The sequence below is a fragment of the Geotrypetes seraphini genome, chromosome 8, assembly GCF_902459505.1.
Source record: "Geotrypetes seraphini chromosome 8, aGeoSer1.1, whole genome shotgun sequence".
NCBI lineage: Eukaryota > Metazoa > Chordata > Amphibia > Gymnophiona > Dermophiidae > Geotrypetes > Geotrypetes seraphini.
This window is the reverse complement of record NC_047091.1, coordinates 3406181-3430846: the sequence shown is the minus strand read 5'-3', so window position 1 is coordinate 3430846 and position 24666 is coordinate 3406181. Positions and strand designations below refer to the sequence as shown.

The following is a 24666-nucleotide window of genomic DNA, read 5'->3' as shown; positions in this document are numbered from 1 at the left end:
GGCAGAGATGCCAGGCTACGGGGGGAGCGGAGGGAAGAAGATGGGTGCCAGACCAATTGAGGAAGGGGTGAAGGGAGAGGCACAGTAACAGAGCAAATGGAAGATGCTGAGAGAAGACAGAAAGTGGATGGAAGGAATTGAATGAGAAGATGAGGAAAGCAGAAACCAGCCAACAGAGGTAGAAAAAAAATTCTATTTATTTTCTTTTTTTGCTTTAGGATAAAGTAGTATATTAGTTGTGTTGATAAAAATTTATAAACAAAGCCCTGCCAGCTGAACATATCTTTCTCTAGTTCAGCAGCCAGAACTTTGATTTATAAGGAAGGAATAAGCTAAATATTGCAGTACTGAGGCTTGTATGGATGCTGCAGGGACGGGGCGGTGAAGGGGATGGCGGTGAAGGGGACGGCAGGGACGGGGTGGTGAAGGGGATGGTGGTCCGGGGACGGGGTAGTGACAGGGACAGAAATTTTTCCCCGTATCATTCTCTACCTCACAGCTCTATTTGTATGTCTATGTGACTGGTCCCTCCCATGTCCAAATGGTCTGGTTTGGACACTCTGAACTTGGACAGTTTTGTGGTTGAAAATGGTGAAAGAAGTTGGACATTCTAAAGGTTGGATGTAATGGCGACCCAGATGCCAATTTTTTTATTTATTTAATTTTGGACGTCTTGTGGTGTTGCCAGTTTCAAATATGGTCATTTCTCTGCCTCTGGCTTTGGACGTTTTGTGGGAAATGTCCAAAGCCAGACTTAGATGTCCAATCAAAAATGCCCCTCTAAGTCACCAACATGTGTGCCAGATCAATCCTGTTGAATTTTCCAAATGGTGGTTCTTGACTCCAAATGAAGTCGTGAAACTCATATTTGGGATTGCAGCCTAGGCAGGCCTTCCATTAGATGTCACCAGCTGGTGTCATAGTCATAAGCTTTCTATGCCTTTGCAAATGGGGTCATGTCCAAAGAAAAATTGATAAGCAGTAGTCTACAGAAAACACCTGTTAAACACAAGAAACAATGCTTTCTCTGTTTTGTTTGAAAACCTGAGTAGAACTTTCACTGATTGCATTGTGATGTCCTTAAACACCATCTGAGCTATTGGCTTTTTTAAACATGAGAAATCTACGTAAAATAAGAAAATTCTTCGACATAGAGCAATATAAGCTCATTGTCCAATCCCTAGTCTTAGGTCTACTGGACTATTGCAATTCCCTCTATCTGCCATGCCCAGCCAACATGCTAAAAACAACTGCAGACTATACAAAACACCGCTCTCAGATTGATCTACTCACTGAGAAATATGACCACATCACCACTGCTTACCTAGACCCACACTGGTTACCAATACAGGCACGAATTTCAATTCAAACTTTACTGCCTATTATTCAAAGCATTAAATGGCTCTGCCCCCCCCTACCTTAACAACCGCCTAAATCAGACCCTCACTACTAGACAAAGAAGAACTCTGACCCCATTTACCTATCCTCCACTCAAAGATACACAGCCCAAGAAGATGTTTGACAACCTACTTGCGACGCAAGCAGCAAAACTTGACCACTCCATCTCCAACCTGCTGACAACAACGAGCGACCTCAAAACATTTCGAAGAGAGATTAAAACCCTGCTATTCAAGAAATTTGTCCAGACACCTTAACTCTCACCCTCATTCCTCTCCTCCCTAGTAAAATCCCCTCTCAAAGCCTTCACTTCTCTGGTAATCTTTTCCTCTTCTAAATATCAACCAAGATTACAGTCCCCTAAAATGTAAAGCTCCTGGAAATGTCCAGCTTTCCCAATTGCTATCCTATTTGTAATATTGCCTAGAAATGTCCACTTATCTTATTTGTTATCGAATTCGCAATTTCTCCTGGAAATATCCAGTTTTCTTATCTCACTTGTAAAAAAAATTGTAACTATCCTGGAAATGTCCAGTTAGCTCTTTTGTAAGCCGCCTAGAACTGCAAGGTACAGGCGGAATAGAAGTCACTAATGGAATGGAATGGAATGTAAGGCTTTAAGCTAAATGTATGATTTCTTGCCCTTCCAGCCTAAGTCAGGCAAAGAATTCACAGCAGATAATGATGTCACAAAGGCCTGAAAAATGCAAACCAGCAAACCAAAAATCTTTATAACATTTTGTATATATTTTTTACAAAGTGTACACACACACAAACACACATTTCTTCTTAAGTGTTTATGTCCAGTCCTAAACAATCATGCAAACAAACCATAAGCTCTTTAACCAATTACAAAAATTAAAATGACTCCAAAATTAAAGCATCATAATATCAAAGGACAAGAGAGAGAGATAGCAGAGTTTTTCATGGATGTCTAGGAAGCTTAGAAGAAGACTGAATACCAGGAGCAAAAGTCTTTCGTCAACCGCATACAACATTTTCCTGTCTTTGCATGCACACATCCCTATCCAACACCAAACATTAAGATCCGCAAGAGACAGGAAAAGAAAATATGATTTGGTAAGTCGAATGGACCGAGCAATGACCCTTGTTGTGATGGATAGAAAATGTCGATCTATTTGGATTTCCTACAAGAATCAAAACGGTGGCTACACCCCTGCTCCCCTGGAGAAGCCTTAATTGAAGAAATCTAGAGCTTCCAATTTTCAGCCATCATCACTGAAATATGTTGCTTCAGGGGTCATGGACTTTAGGGTTTCTTATTTCTGGTGCTGTGGGTTGTAATGCGTGTTCAGTAGTGGCCTGATAACATTTATGGGGCTGGCCCTATTCACCCCCAGAGACTCAACACTCTAGGCCAGGGGTCTTCAAAGTCCCTCCTTGAGGGCCGAATCCAGTTGGTGACGGATTTCCCCAATGAATATGTATGAGATCTATGTGCATGCACTGCTTTCAATGCATATTCATTGGGGAAATCCTGAAAACCCAACTGGATTCAGCCCTCAAGGAAGGACTTTGGAGACCCCTGCTCTAGGCAATCTGGTTAAAACAACCCTGTTTCTCTAGTCCTTGCATGCTTGATGTAGAAGAGCTGCCAGTCCTGCTGCTCTGTGAAGGATGGCCGTGCTTCCCCTCTTCCCTTTGGTCTGGCTGCTGAATAGCTACAGAGTATGTTGCCTGCTATAGGGTAATTTAACTATGCTGGGCACATGGGAACAAGGTGATTCAGCTGCTGGGTCTTAACATGAAATTAGGCCAGACTAGGATCAGAATCTATGTGTGGGGTTTCTATATATCTTGCCCAATAGGCCTGAAGTACATTGCAAGAAAAGAATCAGGTCATGTTATGCTGAACGAGAACAATTGTCTCTCTGTATCACTTGTACAAAGCGCCAAAATACATGAAAACATACATGCATGTTATTACACAGCACATACAGTCTGCACATATACACTGAACACTGCACACAGTGCAGATATTATATACACATTCTTCATGCAGAGGGGCAATTTCAATATGATGTCTAAATCCAATTTGCAAAAAATGTCCAAAAGACCAGTACCAAACATGGTTATTTTTGAACCAAAAACTCTATCAATTTGGTTCAAAAATTGCTCTGTTTTAGACATGTTTGTGCTCAGTGCATCTTTTTTTAAGAGCCATTAAAAAAAAGAAAAAAAAGTCCAAGGGAAAATACGTGAAAACAAGCCACTGGGAAGTCTGGGGGGGTCAGCTGTTTTACTAAATTGGTGATGCAGACATCCCAGCAGAGCAATGGAGCAGCCTAGGGGACACTGCAGTGAACTTCACAAAAAAGGTCCCAGGTACACATCATTGTATGATGAACACTGCAGGAATAGTAAAAAATGTACACAATAGCCCTTATCCCTTACGTCATCTATATGTGGGTTCATTAGGTATTTTGTGTGTTTCCACCACAAGGGAACCAGTTAAAGTGGGATATGGGCCTGGGTCCCCTTCTCTTCTGTCCACCGCACTAACCACTAAGCTACTCCAGGGACCTGTTTGCTGCTCAAAGAGGAATAGCCATTGCACTGCAGCGGTCAGAGCCTGGTATGTACTGTCAATGCCACCTCTTAGGGGGTGGGAGGGGGTTAATGACCACTGGGGGATTAATGAAGAGATCCAACTGGTCAGTTTGGGCATCGTTTTAGTCCAATATGCCTCCTTGATTTAGAAAAATGTCTTAAAAATTAGTTTTGAAAATAGTGATTTGGACTTTTTTTTGCGCAAAGAAGTTCATCTTCCGCTTTGTGCCCATTTTTTTTGGATGATCTCCTGCTTCAAAAACAAGCCCCATAATATCCATGACACAGTAATTGTTTTGTTATTAGTTGGCCTGTGTATTATTTTTATTTGTGTTGTACATTACTAGCTTTATTTTCTAAAACGGCTAACGCACCTTAGTAAATAGGACCCCTAAGACCCTCTTCTATCAAACTGCGATAACAGTTTTTAGCGTGGGGAGCCGTGCTGAATGGCCCGCGCTGCTCCCGATGCTTATAGGAACTCAGCATCGGGAGCAGCATAGGCCATTCAGCGCGGCTCCCTGCGCTGAAAACTGCTATCGCGGTTTGATAGAAGAGGGCCTAGGTGTGTGTTGTATATTTGTTTTGCTTACTTAGGGGTCCTTTTACCAAGGCGTGCTGAATGGTTATTATGGATGCTTTAGCATTTAGTGCACGCTAATCTTTAGCACGTGCTAAGTCGGTAATCATGCCTTAGTAAAAGGACCTCTTCATTTGTGATTTTATTAGTATTGTTTTTGTGAATGGATTTACTTGTCAATGGACATTATACTATACTTCATTTTTAGTATCTATATAGTCTTAAGTGAATGAAATAAATATGGACTGCCAAGGTGGCAATTTTGAGGGGGAGAAAGGGGACAATTTATTTTTCACATGAATGCACAACAATGAACGCTGGGGGTTAATATTGCCTTCCTTGTCCCAAGGACGCCAAAGGTTTGTCTGCTGTTGAAACAATGGGATTGCCTCTTTTTTTTGCACTGTTAAAGAAATTGAGCAAAAGCCCTTCTCAACTAGGGCTAATTTAAAAAAGCCAACAAGATGCCCGCCATCAGATCATGCGGTCATTCCTGCTGTTACAAATTTCAGCTGCCATATTTGTAGGTCTGTGTACGCTCATTTCCATATCACTTGTGCAAATGAAGAGTATCAGAGAATTCTGTTCATTTATTTAACCATTAGGCTATGGCACCATGTGTTTTTCATATATTTAATACATTAATTTATTATTTGTGACATTGTATCTATTTTTATTATCGTAGCATAGCAGATGACAGCAGATAAAAGACCTAACAGTTATTTTGTAGTAAGCTTAGTTTTTAAGCAGAATAGAAATGAATAAATAAATGCTATTCTTACCACCTAAAGCGAATCTGAAATCCAGCTCTGTACTGGATGATTGAAAAATCTGTGGGTTTCACTTTTAATTCACCTTTTCAGAGCAGGCAGTTATGTAGCCCGTTTGCCCTGTTTGCTTGTTCTGAAGTCAAACGTGTGTGTGTGGAAGGAGGTGCAGTCCATCTTTGTTTGATCTGTCGAGTGATTGTGTTGGGTTTGTGGTTGTGGACTGTAGAGGTGCAGTGTGGGTATGAAAAACGGTCTGTATTTAGATGTAGGATGGGGGAGCAGGCCGAGTCACTCTTTGTATATACGTGCTCCAGTTTACGCAACATAGGATCCGACAGTTCCATTGTCAGCATTTGTATGTGTCCCTGCTTAATAGTGACGAAATGTCATGGCCATTTAATTCACAGGTATAAAGTATCTGCAAAAAAAGGTACAAATAGACACAGGCCATAGAAATGTGTCTCCATAGATGACATAAAATGAAAATCTGAAAATATTGTTTTAAATAAAGCAGATGATGTGGCCTATTACTATATACGCACTCAGTATGTCTATAGTCCAGGCAGAGATCCACATTTATAGCAGAAAGATACTGTATAGAAAAAGAGCTCCAAGTTCCTGCATATTTATATACAGTATAATCAACAAGAAGACATAATATGTTCAGCGTTACAAGCCAGAGATTAATGCTTACAAATATGATATTACAGGAAAATCCCTCTCTACCACTCAACCTTCAAGGAGAAAAGAGGAGATTTTAAAAGCAAGGATTCATTCCTGGAGATATGTCCGGCTCATGAATAAAACTTTTCACCCTCCGCCAAAGCAGAATGTATTGTTTTGCCCAAATGGAAATTTAATCTCCCTTTGCCTTATTAAAAATCCTTTGGCACAGTTGCCAGCGTGATTTTCAATCCGCTACTGCAGTGTCTGCAAAGACCTAAGAAGATGTAATAATGGTGACAATAAAAATGAAAGCTACGATTGAAAAATTCATTAACCCAATCTGGCGACTATTTTTTTTTTTTCATTCTTTTTACATTTTGGAAGACAATGATTTGGGCCAACTTTTACTTTCAAAAAGAGGCCAGCCTGCAGCCTTTTATTCCTTATGTCATCACCGGCCGTTAACGTGAACCCTTATTATACAGAAATCGTAACCCCCATTGTCCTTCATACATCTGGACTCCCCTCATCCCCCTTCTTCCTTTCTCCAATTCTCCTCCCTCCCCAACTCGAAAATGCCGCAGTTTCCTTTCATTGTCACAGTCAGCCATCAGTTGAATAGAAGCAGGGAAGGGACACAGTCTCTGCTCATGATCCTCAGCTGCAAAGCTAAAGAACCAGTGTGTATATAGAAAACACATTGTTGTTTTAATTAACTTACACCAAAAAGGTCTCATTCCCACCCCCATTACCCTAGTGCTTCTCAGCCTCTTTCCACTGATACAATTAAACATTCGTATATTATTAACTCTCTATCTATAGACAGATATAGATGCAGATATTATGGAGGGAAGGGAGAAGAGGGGCGGATCTCTCTGTTCGTGTGTCTCACTCTAGCATCAAAAAGGCAAAGGGGAGATGGTTTCTGGTCAGAATCTAAGCACATTTTTCCTCTCACCTCCAGTGTTAGTTCTCTTGGTGCTGATGGCATCGGTGGGGGTCTCCAGGGGTCTCTTCCTGGAATCTGGAGGATCTGACTCCATGTGGGGGGACGGGTGCTGCTGCTGCTGCTGCTGCTGCTGCTGCTGCTGTTGATGGCCGCTGGAATAGATTCCGTTCTGGTGCAGTGACCCTCCCACCATCATCTTCATAGTAAGCCCAGATCACAAATGAGGAGAAAAAAGATATGTGCCTCTTCCACACACAGTCCAGGGATCCGGAAATTTGGGGGGAAAGAAAGGAGAAGGAGGGGGGACAGAGGCTTCAACAGCTGCGGATATTTGCAAGTTCTTCTGGTCCAAACTGTGTTTGTTTGTTTTTTTGCATGCAAAATTGACAATTAATTAAAGGAAAACTGAAACCAAGCAGACATTGACATCCCCCTCTCAGATGGTTATTTTATCTGGTCCTTTTTTTTACTGGCTAGAGAGGATGAGATCCAGTGGAGAAAACAAAGGAGGGGGGTAACAAAAACCCAAAGAGATCCACAAAGTTAGGAGGATGGCGTGGGAAAGGAGGCTTTTCCTGGGAAAGATGCAGAAGATCAATCGGTTCCTGGGCTGGAGAGGGGAGAGTGAAACGGAAAGCAGGGCTTGAGCAGGTTTGGGAAGCCGGGAGAACTGCACATGCACGGGGCTAAAAGCTGCAAGCTGCTTCCCGAGGCGTCTGGTGCATCCTTCCCGAGGATGAGAAAGCGAACGAGCAGAACACAGCCTAGGCTATGACGTCATCGGGATAAAGCACACCCCTCTCCCCCCCCCCCCCCCCCCCCCCCACCCCCCCCCCCCCCCCCCCCCACCCGGTCCTCATTAGCCGGGATTCTCAGCTAGTCCGCCCCCTTCAGCTCTGATTGGTCTAGGAATGCAGTCTTTAAAAGTGCGAAAGAATTGCTTTACCGCAGGGGGAGGGGTTCTTGCTTTACACTTTCAGGCCACACTGGACAAGGGAATCCCTGATCCAGGGGCGGTACCTTCAATTCCACCTTGCTTTACAGGTAGGGCTTCTAACTGCGTGTTATCCTCCGGCATGCCAACTGCAAAATCATCAGAGATTTGCATTTCCCCAAAGAAACAGAGAAAACAGGAAAAGGTCCATAGAGTTCTGGGGCAAACACCAAAACTTAGATACCATTTTACTAAAGCACTGCAAGTGTAACAATGCTAGTGATGCTATTGACAGACGACCAATTTTAGCTGGGCCTGAGCCTAAAGTGAGTGGGCACAAAGATTTTTCTACCCTGCCCTACTCCCACCTCAAAATATAAATACTTTAGCTAATGAGGATCCCCAAGCTCTGAAGGTGGTCAGACTTCCCTTTTACCAAGCTTGGCAGAGAGCAGCAATGTCCCTAAGCCACAGACGCTGGCAGCCACTACTACGCTTGGTAAAAGGGAGTTTCTTCCACCTTTGGAGGAGGTCCTCACCTGGCCGTGCTTGGAGATCCCCACCAGCTGCAGTGAGGTTCAGCCAGTACTTCAGAAATGCATTAAGCAACCTAACCCTGAAGTATTGTATTTGATAAAGGTCATGAAAGTTTCCTTAATCGTTCATTTACCCCCCTTCTTTACAAAGCAGCGGTAGCGTTTTTAGCACCAACTGCAGCGGTCACGGCTCGGACGCTCATAGGAATTCTATGAACATAGTTACCGTGGTGGCCAGCGCTAAAAACGCTTATTAATATTCCAAGCACAAAACTTAGGCATAGTTGTCCTTTTCACAAAATTTGTATATTTGTAAATAGTATATTTGGATAAAAATAAGAATATGTTTCATGGTGAGTCATTGAGATAATATTTCATCACTGCCCTTATTCACTTTCCATTTTAATGTCCAAAAATAATTCTTCAGCTATCTTAATTAAAATCCATACTGCACTTCCAGAATGAAATTTTGTAATATTCAAAATAATCCAATTTCTTAAATGTCCAATCCTCCAAAACAGTCCACTATATTGATGTCCAAGCTTAGATACATCTTGAAACCCCGCTTATTATCTCAACAAATTCCAACCGCTGGTTTCACCACTTCCCTCGGGAGCGAATTTCAGGCATCAACCACCCTCTCCGTAAAGAAAAATTTCCTAACATTACTCTTGAGTCTACCACCCCTCAACCTCATATTATGTCCTCTGGTTTTACCATTTTCCTTTCTCTGGAAAAGATTTTGTTCTACGTTAATACCTTTCAAGTATTTGAACATCTGAATCATATCTCCCCTGTCCCTCCTTTCCTCTAGGGCAGGGGTGTCAAATTCTGGCCCACAGGGTAATTAGATTTGCTCTCGAGTAAATGCCCTCTGTTCTTTCCCTCCCTCCATCCCATTGTCCACTATCTCTCTCTCGGCTTCCCGGTATCACCTTCAAAGCAACCTGCAGAGGATTGCCAGTCGACTGTAGTGAACTGAGTAGGCTACCGTCGACTTCCACAGCACGTTCCCTCTGCCACCATCCCATACATCAGAACAGGGGTTGAACCAAGGCAGAGAGAATGTGCTGCGAAGTCCGACGGCAGCCTACTAGGTTCGCTACAGCCAACCAGCGATCCTCTGCAGGCTGCTTTGAAGGTGAGACCGGGAAACTAGAGGATGCTAAAAAGAAGGGGGGAAGCATGCAGGCCTGGGGAGAGGGGCTGTGGCAGGCCCTGGTTTAGAAGTACACGGAGGGAGGCAAGGAGGAATCCAAAGAGACGTGCATATACCAGACTGAGGGGGGAGGGGAAAAATAATGGGTATAAAAACAGAGGAGAGGGAGAGAGATGGTGGACAATGGGATGAAAGGAGGGAAGGAATAGAAAGGGAGAGAAGTTGGACACAAGGGATGGTGTGTAGGGGGGATAGAGATACTGGATAGGAGGGTAGTTGGGAAGAGAAAGGGAGAGATGGTGGACTCTGGGGTGGTGGGGAAGGAGGGAGTGATGCTGCATGAAAGGGTAGTTGAGAAAAGGAGAGATGGTGGATCTGGGGATAGTGGGGTCTACCTCAATGGACTGAAGAGACCAAGAAAAGATGTATTCAAGATGTGTGTCTTGGCCAATGGACGCACCACCTTATTCAAGCCTTGTCAGAATCATCTACAAGTAAAAGAAGTCTACAGTTGGAAATAATTAGAATCTAATTCAGTCATCTACCAGAACACTTCACTACCAGATCCAGAAGATTGTCTGGGCGATGCAGAGTTCCAGGTCACCAAGGATAATGACAAGCCTACTCTTTCTGTAGAACGCAGAGAGTTCTTCAAAAACATGGATCAGGAATTCTCTAAAGATGAGTCCAACAGTTGGGTGGCTCCTCTACCCTTCGGACACCCAGAATACAACTTCCAAATAACAAAGAGCAAGCTCAGTCTTGACTAACTTCACTGCAGAGAGTCTTATGGAAGAAACTGGGGAGAAAACAGCACTTTGTAACATTTATGCAGAACATGCTGGACAATGACCATGCAGAACCAGTTCCACCATTGAAAGAGAATGAGGAATGCTGGTATTTACCTATTTTTTGCGTATACCATCCACAAAAGCCAGGCCAGATCAGGATTGTATTTGACTCCAGTGCTCAACACCAAGGAGTCTCTTTCAACAATGTGCTGCTTTCTGGGCCTGATATGATCAATAGCTTAATAGGAGTCCTGATTTGATTCAGAAAGGAACCTAACGCCATAATAGCAGATATCCAGGAAAAATGTTCTATTGTTTCTTAGTGCATCCAGACTACAGAAATTATTTAAGATTCCTGTGGTATCACAATCATGACCTCAATCAGGAGGTTGTAGAATACAGAATAAAAGTGCATGTCTTTGGTAATAGGTCATCACCTGCAGTAGCAAGATATGGGCTTAGAAGGACAGCCCAAGAGGGAGAGAAAGAATATGGCACAGATGTCAGACATTTCATTGAAAAGGACTTTTATGTAGATGATGGCTTGAAATCCTTGCCCACAGCCAGAGATGCAATTGATCTGCTAAAAAGAACACAAACAATGTTAGCAGAAGCTAACCTTAGACTTCACAAAATTGCTTGTAACAGTCCAGAAGTAATGGCAGCATTTCCTCCAGAGGATCATGCCAAAGACCTAAAAGATCTAGATCTTAGAGTAGACACCCCTCCACCTCAGAGAAATCTTGGTCTGCATTGGGACTTAAAAAGAGACATTTTTACATTTGAAGTGTCTAAGCAAGAAAGGCCATAAACACGTAAAGGTGTCCTATCTACAGTTAATAGTCTGTACGATCCACTCGGGTTTGTGGCTCCAGTAACCATCAAAGGAAGATCCCTGTTAAGGAAGCTCTCTCAAAGCACCAATGAGTGCGATGTTCCACTGCCATAAGACATGAGACAAGAGTGGGAAAGATGGAAGGATTCCTTAAAGACTCTTGAACAATTGCAAATCCCACATACTTACATTTCTGGAGCGCTCAGTACTACCTGTTACGAAGAAATCTGCATCTTCTCAGATGCTTCTGAAAAGGCCATTGCAGCTGTGGCCTACCTAAAAACTACAGATGCAGAAGGGATATTCCCAAGTGGGGGTTCATCTTTGGTAAAGCTAAATTAGCACTTCAGCCAAACCACATCATGCCACGCTTAGAGTTGTGTGGAGCAGTACTAGCTGTAGAAGTAGCAGAAGTGATACTTAAAGAATTGGACATTCAAGTGGCAGTTAAGTTCTACACTGATAGCAAAGTCATCCTGGGATATATATATAACAAGACCAGGAGATTTTATGTATATGTCAGCAACAGAGTTGAGCGTATAAGGAAGTCAACTAGACTGGAGCAGTGACACTATGTACCAACTAGTCAGAACCCTGCAGATTGTGCCACCAGAGCCATAACAGCATCAAAGCAATGGAAACAACATGGCTGACAGGACCAGAATTTCCCCTAGAATCTGGTTACATACTTCCATCCAAAGAAAATACATTTGAGCTCATAGATCCTGACTCTGACACTGAAATTTGGCCAGAAAAGACTGTTCTTGCTACAAATGTGGCAATGGTCAACACCTTAGGAGCTCATTGCTTTTCTCACTTCTCAAGTTGGTCAGTGCTTTGGAAAGCCATAGCGTGCTTGAGTCACATTGCAACTTTATTCCAGTGACCAGCTGATACAAAACCAGACAATTATCAGCCAAGTGTCATCAGAGAAGCAGAGCTTCAACTCACCAAGAGCAACTTGGCTCTACCTGGGAACCAAGGAACAGCCAAGACTATCACCCAAAAAGTGATCTTCCAGCATTTTGAAGGAGCCTGAGACAAGGACATCATGGACCATTGTCTATCTCAGAGACTAAAAGACTTTCTCTCTTTTTTCTTTCTTTGTGTTGTAAGTCTCTCGTTGTAGCTCCTGCGAGACGACCAGAGAGAGATCTTCTACACTGGAGAATACAAGCCACAAGTCAAGCTTCAGTGATAATGAACTTTGAGAGGACTGTGTGGTATTGTTATATGATAGTGATTGTGGTATCTAGTGATACCAGACAGGGAGTGTTATGCCCCCATGTTATGTGGGCATTTGCTCAGTTAATGATTGTTTAAATGTGTAGTAGTTATGGGTACTCTATAGACTCAATTACCCAGAGAGCTTTACTTCCAGTAGTCTGGGCTGCTTCCACAGAGCATGGGCTCGCCTCCTTCAGTCTGAGGAAAGCAGTGGCCATTTTTACTAAGCACCTGCCAGAGTGAGAGTCTGAGAGAGGTGTTCTCCCACAAGGTTTTTCACCCCTTTAATTTGGACAATCAAATACAGCTTAGATTAATTCTAAGTCTGAAGAACGGTGTCATCTCCACAGTGTGGACACTCCTAGCATAGACGTGATATGTTAGTGGTGTGAGAAGGAATGTCCAGGCTTGAACTACATTGAACTATCATTTGACTGTAAGTTGTTTGCTTCGTTATTAAAGAACCATTCAATTGATTCAGAGTCTGACTGGTGACATCAAGATTAAGGAATTAGGGGTTGGCTGAACAGGAAACTCTTACAGTGGCCAGTAACTTAGAGAAGTCCTTGCTTCAATACAAAAACCTGAGGACTATGCAGAGAGCTGTATCTGTATAGTAGAAGTTAGACAGCAACAGTAGTTGTCTGTCTTCTTGTTGCCAAGAAAGTTTTTCACAACAAGAATAAATGAAGACCAGGCGCATGATTCAATTTCATTCATTGATGCTATGAAATGTGGGTCATTTTTAAGTTGATCTTTGGACCATCGAAAATTCCTGCCTTCAGTTTTTCCATGATAAGTCCAGGTAACACATGCACTATGTATTCAATGCATGAACCATCTTTATTCAAAGCCTTTACAAATTTTTTCATCAGGCCTAGCTTTATATGTAGTGGTGGCAGTATGATTCTATCTCATGCTACCAAAGGTTCATTTATTACATTTTGTCCTCCAATCACCATTTCCTTGTCATCAGCAGCAGATGAATCCAGAGACTAGTGGGATAACAGCCATCAACCAGCAGGTGGAGATAGAGCATACTGAGCTGATCTTAGGGTATATCTTGGATGCACAGCCTCCTGGCCAACCAGTAAACTCTATCTCCAGCTGGTTGGCGGATGTTTTTCTCACAGCTCTTGGATTGTATGGGTCCAGGGGTTGCAGAGCGTTTGAGCCAGGTCGGGCTTGTGGGGTGTTCTAGCACATTGTGCCAGTTTGGAGATACACCTGGGTCCCCCCAGCGTCCCTACCTCACCCTCTTTGGGGTAACACCTGGGTCCCCCCAGCTTCCCTTACCTGATCCGACAGAGTGCCTTTGGTGAGTTTTCTGCTTACCCACGAGGGGTACCTGAAGAGGAAGAGGTAAGGTGATATTTTCTTTTTTTGTCAGGGGCTCCAGGTGCGTCGCGGTTCGGGGTTGCAAGGGCTTACTGCATGGCCTTTCCTGGGGACATGATAGCCTAGTTCAGGGTGCCTGGCGATGTTCTTCCCTCTTGGGTAGCTCAGGCCTCCGTGGGGAAGGGGGGGGGGGCAACAGCGGCAAGGATTTCCGACGCCTTCCTGCAGATGAGCTGTGGCCGTTTGTTTCTTCACCACCTCACGGCACTTTTGGTTTTGTTCTTTTCTGGTAGTGGCCAGGGGTACGCTGCTTGCGGCAGTGTTTGCCTGAACACAGCAGAAGAAATCCCCATCAGCTGAGCCGGATTTGGGGGGATTCTTGGTGGCTCAGCTGATAGGCCCCTCACCTCCCCTGATATCTCCACCCCCCCACATCCCCAGAACCCCCTCCCACATTCCCAGAACCCTCCTCCCATATCTTTGGAAGAGCAAATGATATGAGGGAAGCTCACTCCCTCCTGCCTACAGGGCCGCATGCTGCAATGACCAGGGATTCCCCCTCCCACTGCATCAATCGCTATTTTGAGCCAAACAGGGCCTGTGGCCCCTCCTACTGCATCCCAAGATGCAGTGAGAGGGGGAATCCCTGGTCATTGCAACACGTGGCTCTATAGGCAGGAGGAAATAAGCTTCCCTCCTGCCGTTTGCTCTTCCAAATGTACGGGGGGGGGGGGAGTCCAGGAATGTTGGAGGGATGAGGAACAGAGATATTGGGGGAGGTATGGGACATCAGGGGGATGTTAGGATGTGAGGGGGAATTTGGATATCCAGATATGTGGGGGATGGATGTAAGGGGGTTGTGGGGGGTGAAACGTGGGGAATATCAAGGGGATATCGGGATGTAAAGGGGGATGTGGGGAATATCATGGGGGTGTAGGGCTCCAAGGATCAGCTGATCCTGGCAGGGGGAATCCCCATTAGATGAGCCACAAGGAATCACCAAAACTGGCTCAGCTGATGGGGATTCCTTCTGCCGCAATCAGACAAGGTAGTTGGGTACATCTACAAAACTTGCTTTTGTACGTTTTTCGCATGGACACTTTTTATTTTTGAAAATAGGCAAAAAAGGTAGACGTTCTAAGGATCAAAACTTATACCTTGCTCATTTTCAAAAATAAAAGATAGACGTTTGGCAGCTTTAAAAATGGACATTTTTCCTCAGACTTGTGCACATTTTTGATTCTGCCTTCTAGGTGTTCAATCCCAATCCACAATTTGGGAGTTGCAGAAATCCAGCACTTTTCTGAGCACATGCTCCTCCCCCTTATCCTGAGACCTAGAAACATATCCAATTTCAATTTCTGCAAGCAATCCATGCAGAAGTCTTTTGCAGTTGCTCTGATTCTTTTTTTTTTGCTTAAAATTTGTTTTGTTTGGTGGCTTCAATGTCTTGAGATTCCTTCTGGTGATCTATTGTCGGAGGAAAGGATGCAGTCCCACGGAGCCGGACTGCTGCTGCACAGAGAAACTCTGGTGGATCTGTGGAGCCAGCTTGCTGTGTGCCATCCTTCTTAGACTCGGGGTTCCTTCCTTGTGAGTTTGCTTGCCCACGGACCTTGTCATAGGTTTTAAGCGCAGGCTGTGTGCGTCTGGAGTGAAATCCCTGGGATTCGTGGCGCAGGCTGTTTTTCTTGCCCCTGACCACATGAATGAGGACCTGTGGGGGCAGAGGTCACAGTCGGTGTCTGGCCCATTTGCAGTGCGAAGATCTCATCTGGTCTTTTTGGAGCTGTTTCTGAGGCAGAAAATCCTTTTTCTCTATTTAGCTGCTGTGAAATTGCTGACAGTTTGGCTGGCACTGCTGAACTGTGAGTAAAACCTTTATTATTTCCTATGGGAACTTTGGGGGTAGTTTGTAAAACGCTTTTAAGGTCATTTTTCACAGTTTCTGAGGATAGGGTTCAGGTCCCCCACCTCCCCAAACCACAAATCACTATTTTTTATTTTTGAGTTTTGTTTATTTTTGCCGTTTTTGGTGTGAATTCACTGGTAGAGGCCATCTTGGATTTTAAACAATTTTTTTTTCAAAGTTGTAATTCTGCCTCAATACTCCTTGATTTGCTTAAAAATTATTTGGGATGGATTCCCCAGCTCCTAATCTATTGAATGTGTGCATTGATTTCATCAGATTGGCGCTGGATCAACAACTGTGTGCCATGTGCTGTAACGTGCTAGGGGAGGGGGCAGGAGCTTCGGACTTCACTACCTCCAGGTAGTCTATGGCTGGTGAGCCGGCCTTGGTCTGTGACTTTGGATAAAATTCTTAACCAGAGGCCTTTCTGGGGAATTTTTTGGCATGGTGTGTGTGCCTCAACAGAGCCCTGCCATGGTTGCAGGGTGTGACTTTTCACTGGATTTATTTGACTTCTCTTGAAAGCATATTCTTCAGACCCTGCTCATTTGACACAGCCGGCAAGCGCGTCAGGTCTTTCTCAGCCTGTTCTGCTGGTAGCGGAGCTTCCTGTTTGGGAGCCCTCAAGTCCTTGCTGTGGCAGACATCAATTGCAGTAGTTTTCATTCAGATATTATGCCTCTTCTGTCTGCAGACACTGCTTCTATATTGGATAGGGCTGATATCCTTGCCGGGACTAGTCACCTCGGCTGCCCTGAAATTCTGGATTTGGGTGCTGATCCTTCTATCTGCAGACTTTTTAAGCGTGGCTATGTCCACATTTTTATTGCTGATGTTCTGAAAGAGCTCAAGTTGGATTCTCCACCTTTCACTTCTCAGGCTACAGTTATGAACTGTTCTTATGTGCCTTTTTCCATCCCATCCACAGCTCCTTGGTCTGGTTACAGAACAATGTGATACCCCTTCTAATGCACCATCGCCCGATACAACGGCAGGATAACGCTCTTTGTTCTGGTTGTAATACCTTTCTTGATAATACCTAGCATTCTGTTCGCCTTCTTAGAGGCCACTGCGCACTGTGCCGATGGCTTCATTGTTTTGTCCACCAGTACCCCTAAGTCCTTCTCTAGGCTACATTCACCCATTACTAGCCCTCCCATCGTATAGCTGTACAACGGGTTTCAGTTTCCTACATGCAAGGCTTTACATTTCTCTACATTAAACTTCATCTGCCATTTATTTGCCCACTCTCCCAGTTTGTTCAGGTCCCTTTGTAAATCTTCACGGTCCTCTTTATTCCTAACCCCACTAAAAAGTTTTGTGTCGTCAGCAAATTTTATAACTTCGCACTTCAGCCCTGTTTCTAGATAATTTATGAATACATTGAACAGCAGTGGTCCGAGTACCGACCCCTGTGGAACACCACTCGTGACCCTCCTCCAAGTAGTGGCCCTTTACTCTTACCCTTTGCTTCCTACCCGCCAACCAATTTTTGATCCATCTATGTACATCCCCTTCCACCCCATGGTTCTTTAGTTTTCTAAGTAGGCGTCGTCAAAGGCTTTTTGAAAATCCAAGTATACGAGGCCCCTTCGTCCATTTGCTTGTTTATTCCTTTGAAGAAGTGCAATAAGTTCGTTAGACATGATCTTCCCTTGCAGAATCCATGTTGGCTTGTTTTCATCAGTTTATTTCTTTCTAGAGGCTCGTCGATGCAGTCTTTTAGTTAAATGGGTGTAGTAGTGTTGTTTGGCAAGCAAGAGGACAGACTGGATGTCAGCAGGAATATAAAGTGTATGAAGAGCGAAAAGACGGATGGAGTGGACTTCAAAGGAGGGAGAGCAGTAAGACTGAGACGGAGGAAGAGGTTGCTATCTACAAGATAGTGAGAGTAACAGCCCAACACCACTTCCACAACCAACTGGGAGAGGTATATTTGAGAAAAGGAAGCTTCCATGACAGAGTGGCAGCTGAAGCACTCTTCGGGGCAGATCCAGGTCTCAGTTAGTGCTAGAAGGTGGACAGTTTGGGAAATAAAAGAGGTCATGGATGAAGTTAAATTTGTTGGAGACAGAGTGGGCATTCCACAGGGTGCATGAGAAAGGCAGAGAGGAGGGGAAGAGGAGAGGAACAGAAATAAGATTGGTTATATTGCAGTGTGATCCACATGAGTAGGATGAGGGCTGATTGGGAGGACCAGAATTGGGATTGATGTCCCTGGCAGAGAGCAAGAGAAAGAGTAAGAGAATACATATGAGTGTGGGAGAGGGATAGAGGTGGCTACGCTGCTGTCAAGATGCATGCAGGTAGAATGGGGATGGTTGAATGAGAGGATGAAAGTGTTGAAGCATTAGGTAGAGAAGGAGGACAAAAGGGAGGATAACATGGTAAAATCAAATAGTGAGTGGTGTGGAGGTGGGGGGGGGGATTAAGTGGTTTGGGGTGAGGAGAGAGATTGGGGAAAGTCAGTATTAGAAGGAGGTGTTGGTGCACAGGAGTCATGGAGGAAGGGGAAGGAATGTTTTATCATTCCTTTTGTTATTGGAGTTCTCTTCTATGAGATATTACTTTTGTAAGCTGCTTTGACCTTTTGCATTAAGCGGGGTATCAAATGAACAATAAACATAAACATAGGCACCTCCTTAGTGGACAATGAGATTTATCCTGGGTATAGGAGAGTTTCCTAGGCCTAGATTGGTGATATAAGTCTGATTTGTGAGGCCTGTGAGACATTGGTGGCATGGACAAGATTGCCTGGGAACTAGTCTCATAAGATGAAGGTGAAAAGTAGCTTGGTAGCGTAGACTTACCAGGGAAAGTTCATGCACGAGAGGCATGGTTATATGAGAATCACTGGTAAGAAGATAGGGTTAAAGAATGGGGAGCAATAAATCTGCTTGCAGTTCCCACAAAAAAAAAAAAAGAATGAAGTCAGTTATAAAAACTCTTTTTATCCAATCTCTAAAATAACTTTTTTTAATCCATTTTACCCCAATCCTAATGTTTTTCCCTTACCAGACATTCTCTCTCTTTTCACTAGGAAAATAACATTTTGTAACTTTTGCCCTCCCTTGTTCTTTCCTGTATCCTAGTTCGTCTGTATTGTCAGTTTGTTGTTTACCCCCCTTTTAATGTTGTATACTATACATTTTCATTGTTACTCGCTTAGTATGTAATAAGCGATTTATCAAATTTAAATAAACTTGAAACTTAAATGGCTGAATCAGGGTTGGAAGAAGAGCTCTCTGTTCTCTAGGGACAATGAAAGTACCTGCATATAATGTGTACAGTGCTGACTATAGGCCCCTTTTATAAAGCCGCAGAAGTGAATCTCACATGGCAAATCTGCCAAAGTCCATTGGAAATAAATGGGGAATCGCTACCTCAACTTTGTAAAAGGAGCCATATGTCTAGTAGTGCTATAGAAATTATTAGCAGTAACAGCAGAAAACTCTAATAATAAATAATACTATGTTCACATTAGAAAAACAGTTGAAAATTCTCAGTGTCATTTTTGATGAACACCTTACATTTCAACCTTATATTAAATTAAACTCCCCTTTTACAAAACCTTGGCACAGTTTTTAGTGCTGGACGCTCATAGAATTCCTCTGAGCGTCAGAGCTGTTACCGCCGTGCCTGGCACTAGAAACTGCGCTATGGTTTTGTAAAAGGGGGGGGGGAAGTTAAATGAGGAAATTGAGAAGGATTAGATCCAGTCTTCACTTGTTACCCAGATATTACTATTATTTCATATAGAGTATGGTAAAGCTATTTTTATATAATTAACTGAAGGTTTGATCAAAAAAACTGCAGACACTACAGAATACGGTTGCTTTGCAAATACACAGATCATCTAGATTTGAATTGGCTTCTCTAATATTGCTGAGCATGCATTGGCTTCCCTGTTAAGGCTTGCATCATTTTCAAATTGTGTATTATGACCTTTCGTACTCCTCATGGTCTTTTTCAAGAGTATTTGGCAAGTCTTGATAATTCCACTCGTAGGAATAGGGCTCTATCTGACAGGTTACCCTTTATTGTTACAATATCTAAGTCCAAAATGAGTAGTCAATAAAACTATTCAATGGTTTGTTTTCATACCAATTCACATATTGACGGAATTTTTTACTATTGAGTACAGTATTAGGAAACACGCTTGTTATAATTCCTTCTGAAGGGCTCTCAAAACTTAGGGTCTCTTTTACAAATCTGCGGTAGTAAGTCTCAGTGTGGCAAGTATGATTCAGCCCATAAGAACTGAATGGGCTACATCGCATTTGCTGTGTGGAACTCACTATCCATAGCTTTGTAAAGGGGGCCCATAACTTTTAAATCTTTTTACGCAAATACGCAAAATACGCAAATACGCAAATTACGCAAAAAGTGATAGAGCTAGAACAGTGTAGATAGGGACAACTGGTTAGAGGGAGTTAACCAAAATTGTCCTTATTTGCTGGCATACACCAGTGCATAGTTTGCAGGTGTGGGAAGCTTGGAATATGTGCCATTTTTGCTCAGGACTTTTTTTTTTTTTCTTCTTTATTTTAGTGGTGCATTTTGAACTGTAGGGTTACCATATATCTCCAGAAAAAGGGGCGGTGGGTTTGGCTATAGGAGCTAATGCTCTTGGTCAAATTTCACAATTCTGAGTATGTGAACACTTTACTTATTTTATAAGCCAGATATATATTTTGCTTATTTGCGTACTGAGATTTTGCGTAAAAAGATTTGCGTAAAAAGATTTAAAGATTTTTTAATAAATGATCCTAATAGTGTATTGCCAACTGCCACTGTACTTCCCTTTTAATTTTTGTAAACCGTGTCGAGCTCTATATTTATAGAGAAGATGCGGTATATAAGCTTAAGGTTTAGTTTATGATTGTAGCTTTCCTAGATATACTCCAGCTTCTTTAAATTGTAAACTGCATAGAATTGATATGAGACTTTGCAGGGTAGAAGTACTTATTGTATTGTGTTATAACCAACACTCATTACATCAGCTAGAGAAACATACTAGGCTGCTGATATTGATTAAAACAGTTATGGGCCAGTGATGCATCTGCATATGCAGATATCAAACCTTGGATTTGGAAAAAAAAAACAAAACATAACATATCTGGTTATTTTCTGTCTTTCAAAATATGGGTATAGATATATCCAGTAAATTTTGTACATTTTTGCCAGCATTCACCATGTTTCTAAATATCTGCTGCACAGTGTTCTGTATTATTCAGACTCAAAACATCACTACAGACTTTCAAGCATTTTCATATAGATTAAAATAAATTTATTAACTCACAACTGCTAAAAACATTAGTAATAATCCCAGTAAATTGCAGCATTCAGGGATTGAAAACATCAAAGGGGATTCTAGCAAAATCAAGAAAATTAGGCCTGGAAACGCTGGAGATACAAAATGCAGAAAAACACAGAGCTGAAAATATCAGAGAACACCCGTCCATCCTAGTTTGCACCTTGTTGGGCTAAAACGACTGGCAAGACAGTCAGTACTTCTCTCTCTGCTGTGTGGCTGCTCATCGTGAACAAAAGGCAGTAAAGCAGATGGGAACGAGCTGGGCCTTTCATCCCCAGCTGCAGCTTCTAGTCATTGAATGGCGTATGAGGAGGGGGGGAAGGAGGCGGAGGGGGGGAAGGAGCTATTGTGGAGGGGAACCAACCCCAGCCAAGAGCGTCTCCTGAATGCTAAATTACACCAACTGCATTGTTCCTCCTTTCCATCTGTCCCCCAGCTCCATGATTCTCCCACTTGCCTATTGTCCAAGCATAACACATCTGGGACTACAAACATCGCCCCCTCCCAGCCACCCACTGGCTTCAACTACAAAGGGGTCTGGTGATTATGATGAGGCTTGTTCTCAGTATATTTTTGCCACTGCACCCATTCTCTCATCACCTCTTGCAGATGTACAAAAATTTCCTGATTCACCCTAACGTAAAGTATGGTGCTTCGAGCACTACTCACAGTCCTGGGAGTACAGGGGGTATGGGGATGTACTTTACCTCTTTTCTATCTGATATTTTAGTTATTTTTCATCCTTTAAAACTTAATATATATATTGAGCCACTTAGAGAGCCTATATATCAAAGCTGAAATTAATTTTGAACCTTGATCTGAGGCTTGGGAAAGATCAGTAATTCTCCTCCTGCAACCTAGAAAAGACAGGGAAGACTAGAGAGGGACTAGAAAGAGAGAGAAAAGGTTCAGAGATTGGAGAAGACGGAGGATTAGGACTTAAACTGAGATGAAGTAAATGGTGTGCAGGGAGGGGGTAGGAAGCGCTTTGAGGAAGGAGGGGAGGAAAAGGGAGAAGACCTAGAGATGTGTGGGAGGGGTACATGGGAAAATCAAACATATTCCTGGACTAGGGGAAAGATGAATAGGGGAGGATCAGGGGTTGGAGCAGTAATGGGGAGGGGGCGGGAAGGCAGGGAGTGGAGACAGCCTGATTCACCCTGAATTTTCTAGAGACTTCAGGAAGATTGCCAGCATAGTAACCAGCTCTGCGGTTTTCTCACTCAATTGGGCTGGTTGTGGTAAATTTTGAGTAGCTGCGGGTTGTGTTTTGGGGGGCTGGTTTTAGATTTTTGTGCTGTGTTTTAGGCTGCATCATGCCATGGTATTCTCAACTTGGATTGGCATTTAGCAAATCAGCACGTAGTGCAGACCATGTATTCGGTAGCCCACCGATGATGGCCCTTGCCTGCCCTTACCCCACAGCCAATCATAATCAGAGCCTAGTCTTGTGTGTATTCACAGACATTTCTCTTGCTCACTTCTCTCTCTCTGTTTCACATTCTGCTCTACCAGTAGCTCTTTGGCATAAGGAGAAAAATTTTCCAGCTAAATCCTAGGAGGTAAAATTGCTCTCCCTACCCCTTACAAGATGGCTAGATTTAAGCATGGAGGGAAAAGAGACATTCCAAGCCTCAGGAAAAGGAGAGGGAGCATACACCTAGGGTTACCATATTTTACTACAGAGAAACCCAGACTCATGGCCACGGTCTGTTCTGCCTCCAGCCTTGCCCCCAAAAACCTTGTATCCTTTTCCCGACCTCTAGGCGGCGTATAGAGGGCCGGAGCTCGGGGCTTTCCAAAAGCCAGACAAACTGTCGGGTTAAGGAACATCCATCCAGGGTCCTGGACAGTCCTCTAAAAAGAGGACATGTCTGGATTTTCCTGGACATCTGGTAACCCTTCATCCACTTGCTTTGATTTGCAAATAAATACAGCCTGAACTCTAGTTAAGACAAGTACAATGTGTTCGAGTTTTATGTTGTACCTGTGCAGTTTCTCTTTCAAAATGAGCTTGTAAGTCCACAAGTGCAAAAATGTCCATGATGTTCTAGCTGCTGTTTCTCCTGGTTCACCAGAATTATTCCTCTTCATTGGGGGGGGAGGGGGGGGGTCTTGGATGTTTTCTGTTTGTTTGGGGAAATGTACAGTACATCGCTGAAAATATTTGAGTTATGCTGAAAAGTTCTCAGCCCATCCAACAAAGTTGGTGCAGTCTCCATCAAGGGCTATACACTTTTTCCATCTAGTTTCCACTTTTTTCATTCTGTTGGAAAAGTACTGAACGAAAAATGTGGAAACTCACTGGACTAAGTGTATAGCCCCCGATGGAGACTGTCCCAACTGAAGTTAGTTGGGCTGAGAACTTTTCAGCACCCCCTATACATTGGGCTATTTTGGGGTTGCTTTTTCAAGGTAATTGGGCAGGATTATTAAAAAAAAAAAAAAAAAAGTATCTGGCAATACTGGACATAGAAACATAGAAAAAAGCAGCAGAAAAGGGCTATAGCCCACCAAGTCTGCCCATTCCAAGTATCCCCTCCCCTGAATTTACTCCCTTAAAGATCCCACGTGAGTATCCCATTTTCTCTTAAAATCTGTCACGCTGCTGGCCTTTATCACCTGGAGTGGGAGTCTGTTCCAATGATCCACCACTCTTTCGGTGAGTACTTCCTGGAGTCGCCATGAAACTTCCCTCCCCTGATTTTCAGTGGATGCCCTCTGGTGGTCGAGGGTCCCATGAGCCAGAAGATATCATCTTCTGACTCGACACGTCCCATGATGTACTTATACGTTTCAATCATGTCTCCCCGTTCTCTTCTTTCCTCGAGTGAGTACAGCCGCAATTTCTTTAGTCTTTCTTCATACGTGAGATCCTTGAGCCCCAAGACCATCCTGGTGGCTGTTCGCTGAACCGACTCGATCCTCAGCACATCCTTTCGGTAGTGTGGTCTCCAAAACTGAACACAGTACTCTAAGTGAGGCCTCACCATGGATCTGTACAACGGCATCATGACTTCAGGTCTCCCGCTGACAAAACCTCTGCGAATACACCCCATCATTTGTCTTGCCCTGGAGGAAGCCTTCTCCACTTGATTGGCAACCTTCATGTCCTCACTAATGATCACCCCTAGATCGCGTTCTGCCGTGATCCTAACCAAGGTCTCACCATTTAGTACATAAGTTCTACGCGGGTTTCTCTTACCCAGGTGCATTATCTTGCATTTTTTGGCATTGAAGCCTAGCTGCCAAGTAGTTGACCATTGTTTCAGCAGCAGTAGGTCGTGTGTCATATTATAAGCTTTTGCCTACTATGTTGCAAAGTTTGGCGGTGTCGGCGAACAGTGATACCCTTCCTTTAAGTCCTTGCGTCATATCTCTTATGAATAAGTTAAATAGAATCGGGCCCAGGACCGAGCCTTGCGGCACTCCGCTGATAACGTCCGATGCTTCGGATGGGGACATGATTATTAAAAAAAAAAGTATCTGGCAATACTGATTGCCAGAGAGCAGATATAGTGGAAACTGGAGTGGGAGGGGTTAGTAGGCAGAGGAAAGAGATGGAGGTTGATGATGGGGGAGTACGGATGCTGGAAATGGAGTGGGAGGCTAAGGAGTGGGTGAAAGAACAGAAAAGTGAGCGACAGATGGCTTATAGGCTGGAGAGGGAATGGGCTGGGAAG

General features: G+C 43.5%; 1 protein-coding gene across 1 annotated transcript in view; it reads right to left on the bottom strand.

The window, feature by feature from the left end:
• NOVA2 (NOVA alternative splicing regulator 2) overlaps window positions 1–7647 on the bottom strand; it is a 110479-nt gene extending 102832 nt beyond the window's left edge. Inside the window, exon 1 of the mRNA XM_033956112.1 lies at window positions 6944–7647. Within this exon, the coding sequence (XP_033812003.1) occupies window positions 6944–7136 (193 nt within the window). The 5' untranslated portion in view covers window positions 7137–7647. The remainder of the gene's footprint in view (window positions 1–6943) is intronic.
• Between the last annotated feature and the right edge of the window lie 17019 nt (window positions 7648–24666).